We start from the raw sequence: 11,111 nt of genomic DNA on the forward strand, positions 1-11,111 counted from the left end.
GATTGATTCCCACAGCTCCACCTCCCCTGATTGATTCCCACAGCTCCTCCCCCCCAATCCCCACAGCTCCACGTAAGTGCTTCCCCTCTCACTGCTTTTCACGTTTATTTGTAGACGTGCAGGCATCATGGTGCACATACTGTGGTGCACATGTTGGGATCAAAGGACAGCCTGTGGGAGTCACTTCTCTCCTTTCACCATGTGGGTTCCATGGCTGGAACTCAGGTCATCAAGCTTGGCACAGGGTGCCTTACTTGCCACTTTGCCAGCCCTGCGTTTGCTCTTTTTGAGATAGAGTTTCCATAGCCCAGGCTGCTCTTGAATTTGTGATCATCTTGGCTCTACCTCTTTTTTTATTTTTAAAGATTTATTGTTTTAGGAATGTGAATACAATGTCTTCAGACACACCAGAAGAGAGCATCAGACCCCCATTACAGATGGTTGTGAGCCACCATGTGGCTGCTGGGAATTGAACTCAAGACCTCTGGAAGAGCAGTCAGTGCTCTTAACCACTGAGCCATCTCTCCAGCCCCTTGGCTCTACCTCTTAAGAGCTGGAATTGCAGGCATGTGCTGCCACACCACCTTTATGCTTAGATTTGTTTACATTTTGCTCTGCTTGTGGTAGCTTAACACACACACACACACACACACACACACACACACACACACACACATTTTGTCTTGTTTGATCTTTCCCATAATTTTCTAATACTGATAATGTATGCTGACTGATGTAGAATGAGAAATTGTCACTGTGTTAAATAGTAGAATAGGTGTGTCAGTTGTTTGTTGGTGGCTATGGAGTACAGCGGGTGAATGAGGTGTACAGAGGAGACTGCCTGTGGCTCCTTCCCACGCCCTTTCTGTACTTGCCGCAGCTGTTCTCTGCAGTAGCCCTTCTAGAGGCAGACTGCCCACTCATTGGTGGTAAAGCTGGTGGAGTAACTTTTCCCTTTGCTAAGGGATATCTGATTTCAAGTTAGTTTTCTGTACGTATTTTAGGTATTCTGAGACATGGTCTCATACTGTGTAGCCCAGACAGGCGTGGAACTCACGCTGAAGCTTAGGCTTGCCCAGATCATAGTCTCCTGGACAGGTTGCTCAAAATTCAACCTTTTTCTTTTTTCTTGTATAGGTATAAGGTAAAGTTTTAAAAGGTATAGCTAGTTATGCAGTTTTGTAGTTATGGTTTGACACAGTGCCAAGGTTGATTGCCAGGCCACTGGTATATAACAGTTTTAGGTTTTTAATTTTGTACCCACCTTTCAAGATAAAAATATTAACTACAAAACTGCATAATCAGCTATACCTTTTAAAACTTTACCTCATACACTGTCTCCATCTATGTAGGAATCTCCCCAGAGTACACCAACCCTGTGTGTTCTTGGGGACATGCCTAGCCATGTGTCTTTTGTACAGAGCAAAGTGCATATTCCTAGACAGAGAACTTAAGGCCATTGTTGTTTGGTCTTCTATCTGATTGTTTCCTGTTATTTTCACAAGTCGGCCACAGGAGTCTACTTAGCAGCCTTACCAACGCCTGGTGGTATCCAGATTGCTGGGAAGACTCCTAATGATGGCTCCTATGAACAGCACATCTCCCACATGCAGAAGAAAATAAATGACACGATTGCAAAAAACAAAGAACTTTATGAGATCAACCCCCCGGTGAGTGACTGAGGCCTGCACAGTGAGCACACCAGCCACTGGCTAGCAATGGAGGATACTTGGAGGGTGTCTTCCTTTGGACATGGACGTTCTTCACCTCCTTACTGTCCTTGTTTAAATTTCTCCTTTTCGGTGAGGCCTCCTCTCATCCAGTGTACACAGGGCAAGTCTCCTTTCAGGTCTTACTTCTTGCATGTGTATGTATCTCCCTCTCTGTGTGTGTGTGTGCTAGTGTGTGTGTGTGTGTGTGTGTGTGCTAGTGTGTGTGTGTGAATGTTCACATGCTTAACTTTTGTGGGGCATGTATACACCTAGAATTTTTTTTGTCTTGCCCATTGCAACCTGTAGAGTAAAGCTCTATTATAGCAATGTTTTATGTTCTAGAAAGATCTCCCAAGTAAGAGCCTCTCAGTACATACTTGTTAAATGGCTCTGTAAGTAGTTTAAAATGCTCTTTTTGGGGGGGGGGGCTGGAGTACTGACTTACATCTATAATCTCAGCTGTTGGGAAGCTGAGGCAGAAGGATTGTTGTGGGTTTGAGGCCATGTGGGATTGGCTGGATGCAGAAGAGAAGGTGATGATGCAGACGTCTGACTCCATCATAACAGGGAAGACGGCCTGTAGTGAACATCAGCAACACTTGGCAGGCAGTGTGGCTGCAGGGCAGGAGGGCGCGCCTGTGGGAGATCAGGATTGAGAACATGTGAAGAAACCTTACTGAGTGTGTGCATGCCTTGTGTCTTGTCGTCATTTCTTAAGTAGTGTAGTTTAAGAACTGTTACACAACTTCACCTCGTGCAGTCTAGAGGTGGCTTAACCAACACAGGCAACTCTGGCTAGTAGCTCAGTACACAACAGTGTCCTAGCATATGCTTCATCTCTTTATTTTAGTTGAGTTATGTATTTATGGGGAGGCAGCAGTACGATATGTGCATGTGTGTGCTTGCAGAGGCATGTGCTTACCCTACATGCTTTCTTTCTTAGGTCCTAGCTCACAGCTGCATCTGTTTCTCAGTTTTTGTTAATTGTAATGAACACCCTTTCAGATGTGTGCAGGGCAGGTTCTAAATATAATGTGGACATTGTGACAGTACTCCACAGGTGGCTTTGAACTCTACAGGTGTCTTTTTTCTTAGGCACATGCTAGCAGTGAACATTTAACAACATTTTGGAAAACCTCTATTATAACCCATATAAAGGAAGTTTCTGGAACAGCAGCAGCCTCTGCCTGTTGTGCTCACACATCGTGGCCCATGTTGACTTTTTAAGAGACACAACAGATGTGTATCTGTGCAGGATAACATCATACACTGTTTGTAGAAAATCAGTTTTGTTGCTGTTGAAGATTATTTAGCATGATGGATTATAATCATGTATGTGTATGTATTAACTTGTCATACACACACACTTCTTATTTTTCACATTAACTATCATAGAGCCTTGAAGGGTTGCTACTGGAGAAGAAAGGATATGAAAGACTAGTGTTCTCTTCTGGAATCTTTACATCTTTATAGCCAGTTGTACTTTAAAATGCTTCATAGACATACATGTGGATAGTATGTAGAAGTACATGTGCCTGGGTGGGGAGCATCCAACCACATTTTAGCTTCCTGCCTGTGCTCTACATGTCTCCTTGACCTTGTTACACCCTGGACAGTTAGCCTGCGTTTGTAGATAAAAGAAAACATCTGCATCTTCTGTGACCTGAAAATGAAGCTTTAGAATTCAGTGAATGTATCTTGTGGATTTTTTTTTTCTTACCAGGAAGCTGTGTGTTCATATAAAATTTTAAAAGCAAACTGAAGAATTCAGTGTCTGTAATTACGTTTCTTTCAGGAGGTATCTGAAGAGATGATAGGATCACCCATCCCAGAACCCAGACAGCGCTCAAGACTTTTAAGATCGCAGTCAGAAAGTTCTGATGAAGTTACGGAGTTAGACCTTTCACATGGGAAAAAAGATGCTTTTGTTTTAGAGGTAATACTGCATTGAAATAATGTCCTAAAAGTCTGGGAAGATAAATGGTTTATCATTGGATTCTAAACTGATGTGACAGCTTGTGCTGTGTTACAGCTTCCAGGGAAATTGTAGACATTTCTCATATTTGACCATAGCAGCACTTGGTAACTGGTGCTGGAATGTAGATAGCTCTGAAGCCATTTGGGTTAAAATAACAGTAAAGTGTGAGTTGAGCAACTCACATTGTGGTGGTTTGAATGTTTGCCTTCGTAGACTCATGTGTTTGAATGCTTGCCCTGTAGGGAGTGGCACTAATAGGAGGGATAGCCTTGTTGGAGGAAGTGTGTCACTGTGGGGTGGGCTTTGAGGACTGTATACTCAAGCTCTGCCCAGGTGGAAAGAGAGTCTCCTCGTGGCTGCCTTTGGATCAAAATGTAGAACTCTCAGCCCTTCCAGTACCATGACTGCCATCGTTCCCACCGTGAGGATGATGGACTATACCTCTGAAACTGTAAGCCAGCCCCAATTAATGCTTGCCTTTATAAGAGTTACCTTGGCCATGGTGTCTCATAATAGCAATGAAGTCCTAACCATGACACTCATCAAAAATCTAAAATCTGAATTGCTCAGAAATTCCTAATTTGGAGGCTGGGGCTGTAGCTCATTTGGTACCGTGCTTGCCTAAGGTTCATGAAGCCTTGTACAGGATCCCAGCACCATGGAAACTGGACACGTTGTTTAAGCCTTTGATCCTGGAACTCCAGAGGAAGTATTCCTTCACTGTATGTAGAGTTCAAGGCAGCTTGGGCTATAAGAGACCCCCCTAAAAAAAATTAGAAAGTTCACTTTTAAAGTTTTGGTTTTGGAGCATTTTAGTTTCTGGAGTTAAGGAGTAGGAATGGTCAGCTTCTAACATCTGTGTAGACATCAGTGTCTGGAGTGCTCGGATCTGAAGGGACTGAAACCCCTGAAAGGAAAAAGATACTCTGCCTGCAATAGTTTTCCATTTGTAGTTATTTTTTTCTGTAAGCCCGAATAACTTTAAATCAGAAATGTACTGATCTTACCTCCCTCCCTCCCTCCCTCCCTCCCTCCCTCCCTCTCTCCCTCCCTCCTTTCCTCCCTCCTTCCTTCCCTCCCTTCCTCCCTCCCTCCCTCTCCCTCCCACCTACCTGTCTATTTGGTTTTTCAAGACAGAGTTTCTCTGTGTAGCTGTCCTGGAACTCACTTTGTAGACCAAGCTGGCCTCAAACTCACAGAGATCTTGAAAGTGTGGTTCAAGCAGGAATTATAGTTGTGTGTCACAATGCCCATCTTAATGTACTGTTTTATCACAGTATAATTGTTCTTACTTCTTTTTTTTTAAATTTTTTTTTTAGATTATTCATTTATTTATTATATGTGAGTACACTGTAGCTGTCTCCAGACACCCATATGAGGGCATCAGATCTCATTGCAGATGGTTGTGAGCCACCATGTGGTTGCTGGGATTTGTACTCATGACCTGTAGAAGAGCAGTCAGTGCTCTTAACCGCTGAGCCATCTCTCCAGCCCTGTTCTTACTTCTTATGACCATATTTGATAAATATTGCTCTATGCACTTTGTAATGATGCCACTGAATACTGAGTACAGTGTCTTCTTGTTCCATACACGAGATACTGCTGACAGTCATGAACAGGTGAGCTCCTTTCCTGAAGAGCAGCTGTGGCATGGTGCTCAGCAGCTCACTGTTTGCACAAGTGCCCCTCACCCTTCCCTGAGAGGAGCTTAGGAGAGACAGGAATGATACATGCACATTGTAAGAAGAGCATTGCTGAGGAGAATCTGCTGCTGGCACCCAGTGACTCTGGAAGCTGCTAGTAGACGTGTGTTGGAATGAGATTCGAGAGGAAAGTCTGAAACATGGGTAACTGCTAAGGGGTCACCCATGAGACAAGCAGATGAGGGGGATGAGAGGGCCTTTTGCTTTGTATCTATCTGGTTTTTAAAAAAGATTTATTCATATGTTTTTATGCATGCGTGCGTGCGTGCGTGCGTGTGTGTGTGTGTGTGTGTGTGTGTGTGTGTATACCTTCATGAGTTTATGCAGGTTATCCCTGAGGCCAGAGAGAAACAAATCCCTACTGTTGGAATTATAGGCATTTGTTATGAGCCACCCAGTATGGGTACTGGGAACCCAAAGCTGGATCCTCTGTAAGAACAATATGTGCTCTTAACTGCTGAGCTGTCTAGCTGGCTCCTGAGATGAGTTTTTATATGCAGAAAACCCAAACTATGGTCTGTTTCCATTGCTCTACAGTTGAGGATGGGCAGAGAAGGGAGATGAAGAGAAGCAGTGTGCTTCAAGCAGGTCATTGGCTCTGGGCTGTGCGGTTATCACGGCCAGTGGTAACATCAGTGCTTCCTGGAGCTTGTAAGAAATGGGGTTGTGAGGATTCTACTTCAGGTCTAGGAAAAGGCGATGTCAAATTGGGGCCCTAAAAGTTAGCAAGCTCTTCAGGTGGCCTAGCATCCGGTGAAGTTTGATCCAGAATCTAACTGATGAGTCAGGCGGGATCCTGACTGGGCAGAGACACGAAAGACAAAAGTACTTCCATTGTGGGCAGAAGATGGCAGGGACAGATTCAGTGGGAGAGGAGACAGATGGGTTACACCTGTGACACTGCTTGTGTCCTGTTTGGGGAATCATGGCTTGAGGTATGGCCATGACTGGGCAGCGAAGCTGAAGTGTGGCTAAACATAGCTGTGAGATGTTATATGTAAGAACACTGGTTTTGTTTAGTCTTGTTTATATTATATGTAGAGTATTTTTATAAACATTTTTGAGAAGTCTGCATAAAAATAATGTCAGTATACTTTAATATATAAAAGGTTTTACTTAGAAGTATTTGAAGTTGTTACTGTGGGGAAATTTGCAGATGTTAAAATTTTTATTTGTTTATATGCATGTGTCTATGTGTGAGCATATGTGTGCTCGTGTCTGCAGAATCAAGAAGAGGGTATCTCAGTTACTTTTCTATTGCTGTGAAGAGACACCTTGACCAGGGCCACTTCTTGAAGAAAAGAATTTATTGAGACTTATAATTCCAGAGGGGAAGAGTCTCTGACCATCATGACAGGGATGTGTCAGCGGGCAGGTAGATGTGGTGATGGAGTGCTAGTTGAGAGCTTTCATCATCATCTGTAAGTAGGATGCAGAGAGAAAGCTAGCTTTTGAAACCTCAAAGCCAACCCCAAATGACACACCTCCTCCAACAAGGCTGTACCTTCAAATCCTTTCCAAACAGTTCTTCCACCTGGAGATGAGGTGTTGAGATCCATGATCCTATGGGGGCCATTCTTATTCCAGCCATCACACAGGGCATTGGGTTTGCTGAGGCTGGAGTTTCAGAGTCTTGTGAGTGTCTCAGCTTGGGTGCTGGGAACCAAACTCTGATCCTCAGAAGAGTAGCAGAGCACTCGTAACTTTGAGACACTGTTCCAGCACCCATGTTAACTGCATTAGCAGGGGAAATGGCTCTGCATTTTCTTAGTTCTTAAACCTTGAGCTTTGCAGAGAATGAAAATAATCTTTAAGGAATCAGGACAACTCCCATATTTGGATTGATGGTTACACAGTAGTTTTATCTTTCTCTTTCTAGATCGATGACACTGATGCCATGGAAGATGTGCATTCCCTTCTTACTGATGTCCCACCTCCTTCAGGTATGCAGCAAGCTAGCTTTGAGATAAAGCAGGTAGACTGATGTTCTGCTTCCTATTTTGAGAGGACTAGCTTTCTTTTTAGTTAGTTAGTTATTCATTTATTGTTTTGGAAATAGGGTCTCATATATCTCAGGCTGCTTTGAACTCAGTATGTAGTCAAAAGTAATGAAAATTTTATATTTAAACTTTATAGTAAAACTAAAATCAGTAAGCTATCATATTTTAATTATAATTTGTTTTGGCAGGTTTTTATAGTTGCAATACAGAAATTATGCCTGGCATAAATAATTGGACATCAGAAATACAGGTAAACTTTTATCAGATTGAAGCAAATACATATACATTATAAGTTTTACTTAAATACTTATTCTTTTTGACCCCCCAGTAGCAATGACAAACACTATTCTTTTTAATTTCATTAGTTTTTCATTATTTACCAGGTCTATCAATTTTTAGACTTTTAGGAAAAAAATAACAAGATGTCATGTTTTTCTTTGTCCTGCACCTAGATGTTCACATCAGTAAGAGTGGTCAGACTAAGCAGCCTCAACTTGACTAACCAAGCTCTCAATAAGAACTTCAACGGCCTATGTGAGAACTTGCTCAAGGTAGGAGCCTGCCACTCAGAACCCAAGTTAAGTGGGCCAGTCTTTTTTGTCCCTAGTACCTCACATGGCTGGGAGTATGCTCTTTCTGTGAGTTTGTCAGTCTCACCTGTGCCACACTGAGGCACTGGCTTGTTCTTGCTCTTCTAGGAGACAGCATTAGGAAAGAAGCTCTTTAACTTAGCAGCTTAACTTTCATAACAATATAGTACGTCTGTAGAATGTTTTTAAGAATTGTTGACAAACTTTAAACCTTTATTGGTGTGTGTGTTTTGCTCAGACTGTATAAAGTTGTATTAGCTAATTGCGGTGGTATGCAGTGACTGGGCTGCCTTGAGCACTTGTCTTCCAAGATAGTCCCACCTCTTACTTCATGTCCTCTGTGCTTACATGATCATATTCTATAAACACCTAAACCTTACCGACAGCCAGCACTGACACTGTACTCTCAAAGAGGAGGGGCTGGTTTAGCTTACTGGTCTCGGTTTCTACCTTTGTGATGTTCTGTCTCTGGACAGCTAATTCCACGAAATTATTAGCGTGCAGTCAAGAGTGATGTCACCAGTTCTCTCCTTTCTGCAGAGCCTGTATTTCAAACTTCGGTCTATGACCCCCTGCTGCCTCTGCCATGTGAACTTTACAGTGTCTCTGCCTGAAGATGAGTTAATCCAGGTAATGAAGGTGCTGTTGATTGTCTAAGAGGCTTCTAGCCCTTGCGATCTGTTTTAGCTTACCATAATCAGTAACTTCACACAGTGTTTTAACTCAGACTGTCTGAAGGCATATATTAGCTTGCATCAGATTGTGTACTTCCTTTGTCTTATTGCTGGTTATCTGCATAACACAAGTGAGCACATAGTACACAGAGTGGGGCTTATTGTTCATGACTTGACCGGTCCCGTTTAGAGACCTAGTCTTTTAGAGAAGGTGCATTCAGAAAAGTCTGGATTTGATGTACATGTTGCATGCTTGAATTTACATAGAATTCTGGTTGAGAGTCTTAATCAGGAAGGGAAAGCTTGTCAGTTGATACAGGTTGTCCCTTCGTGATGAAAGAAAATTTTAAGAAATTGAATTTTATCAGTGATTAGTTTACCAATCATAATTGTTTCTATAATTGTAGGTTACCGTCACAGCAGTTGCAATAACTTTTGATAAACACCAGGCCTTACAGACCACAAAACCCCACGTCGAAAAGTCACAACAAAGAGGTAAACTTTGAAGTCTAGCAAGTAAAGTTCCCATTTGCCTGTTACAGCTTCGAGGTAGGATAGGGTAAAGCTGGACAAGAGATAGTTGCTAAGTAACTGCTGTGCATCTGCCTCTCAGCCTCTGCAGATAATGAAGAACTGCTGCAGTTCCCGCTGGAACTCTGCTCGGACTCACTGCCTTCCCATCCTTTCCCGGCAGCTAAAGGTTGGTCCCGTGGGAGGCTGCTGGGCATGGTGGTCTTTCTCCTCTCTCTGTCTCCTCAGAGCCAGTCTGAGGAGTCTGTCCTCCATCCCGTCATTGTGTCAGTCTGAGGAGTCTGTCCTCCATCCCGTCATTGTGTGGTGTTCTTACCTTGCTTTGTAAATAGATTTCTCTGTAAACAGTGAAGGTCATTTTTCTTATGTTCCATTCTTCAGTTTTATGAAAGTTTTCCCAGTGTATGTATTTACATATAGTGTATTTGGTGTTTTATCTGGTACATTTTCTTCTAGTAGAGGTTTTTATTTGGATTTTCATAGATTCTCCATGGAATGCACAGATTACAAAGGAATGTGCTTCCATCCTTTTAACCCTCGAGACAGGGTTTGTGTAGCCCTGAGTGTCCTAGAACTCCCTCTGTAGACCAGGCTGGCCTTGAACACCCTCTGTCTCCTGAGTGCTGGGATTACTGCCCGGGCTTGCTCCCATCCTTTACACAATGGCTATAGTGAAGGACAATGGTTTGATAAGAAACTGGTAGCTTTTAAGATACAAAATAATCTCCCCTCAGTGAGAATACTCTTAAGCTACAATCCGCAGAAAAGAATGGGAGGACCACTTTTCTCTATTTCTCTTTGCTATAGTATAATTTTTGTTTTGACTTCTCAAAACTGTTCTGTCTAATCTTGCATTACCTATTCAGTAAATTTATTTTATATTTTTTTCTAAAGTTTTTAATTGAGAAATGATTCATTTGTTATTTAATATCATATTAGTTACTGTAATCATATTTCATAACACAATTGAAATTGTTTCTATCTATGAATAATTTTATTTGGTAACAAATTATATGTAAAACAGAATAACTGTGTGTGTGTGTGTGTGTGTGTGTACACACATACACACATGCTCACAAAATAAGTCATTGCACGGTCTGTCTGTCCATGTAGGGATGTATGTTTCTCTCATCGTCCATAGATTTAAAGAGATAAGCCATGTTCGGATTCTGCACTGGTGCCTTTGCTCGTCTTTCTTGTGTCACCAACTACATTCCAATTTAGAATGTGTACAGAAAATCTTAGCATCCCTTAACTTCCTTGGGAGAATAAAGAGGAAATCCAATTCAAAGCTATCTGGGTTCAGATTTCTGGATAAACATACTTTGTAGAGAGGAAAATATTATTGTTAAGAATCTTCTCCAGGGGCTTGACGACATGACTCAGAGGGTTACAGCACTTGCCATTTAGGATCGCTGTAGTTCCCAGCACCCACACGGCAGCCCACAACTGTCTATAGTTAGTCTCAGGGGACCTGATGCCCTCTTCTGGCCTCTTTGGTTATCAGACACACATACTCTGAACAGACATGCATGCATGCATGCAGAATACTTGTACAAATAAAATAAAAATAAGCCTTTAAAAAAAAAAACCCTTCCTTGAGTTCCTTAGATACCCCCCTCTTTTCAGGGATCATCTGTCCTTCCTCTGCAATGGGAACCCACCCCTAGAACTAGTCAGTAAAGGGTTAGTCTGCTGCTAATTTACAAGACTATATGTTTGGAATTGGGGTGCCTTGTAGCTGGATTGTCACCATGTTGTCATTACTCACTGGACTCTACAGAAGATTAGCATGCAGTTTGTCAGTTTGCCTTAGCCGATCCGTAGTGACTCTTCCAAAGCGTTGCAGCCAGTTACAGCCACTGCTTCTGTGCTTGGTAGTTACAAGTACTGCTTCTGTGCTCGGTAGTTACAAGTACTGCT

General features: G+C 42.4%; 1 protein-coding gene across 4 annotated transcripts in view; it reads left to right on the plus strand.

Annotated features, from left to right (window-relative positions):
• The window catches only part of C2cd5 (C2 calcium dependent domain containing 5), an 86,676-nt gene that overhangs the window by 62,310 nt on the left and 13,255 nt on the right, over positions 1–11,111 (plus strand). For all 4 annotated transcript variants that reach the window (XM_028757621.1, XM_028757622.1, XM_028757624.1 and 1 more), the window contains exons 15-22: positions 1,506–1,670; positions 3,508–3,648; positions 7,273–7,336; positions 7,582–7,643; positions 7,846–7,944; positions 8,524–8,613; positions 9,065–9,152; positions 9,271–9,357. In XM_028757621.1, the coding sequence (XP_028613454.1) occupies positions 1,506–1,670; positions 3,508–3,648; positions 7,273–7,336; positions 7,582–7,643; positions 7,846–7,944; positions 8,524–8,613; positions 9,065–9,152; positions 9,271–9,357 (796 nt within the window). The remainder of the gene's footprint in view (positions 1–1,505; positions 1,671–3,507; positions 3,649–7,272; positions 7,337–7,581; positions 7,644–7,845; positions 7,945–8,523; positions 8,614–9,064; positions 9,153–9,270; positions 9,358–11,111) is intronic.

Source organism: Grammomys surdaster, unplaced genomic scaffold (assembly GCF_004785775.1).
Source record: "Grammomys surdaster isolate TR1022 unplaced genomic scaffold, NIH_TR_1.0 126176, whole genome shotgun sequence".
Classification (NCBI taxonomy): Eukaryota; Metazoa; Chordata; class Mammalia; order Rodentia; family Muridae; genus Grammomys; species Grammomys surdaster.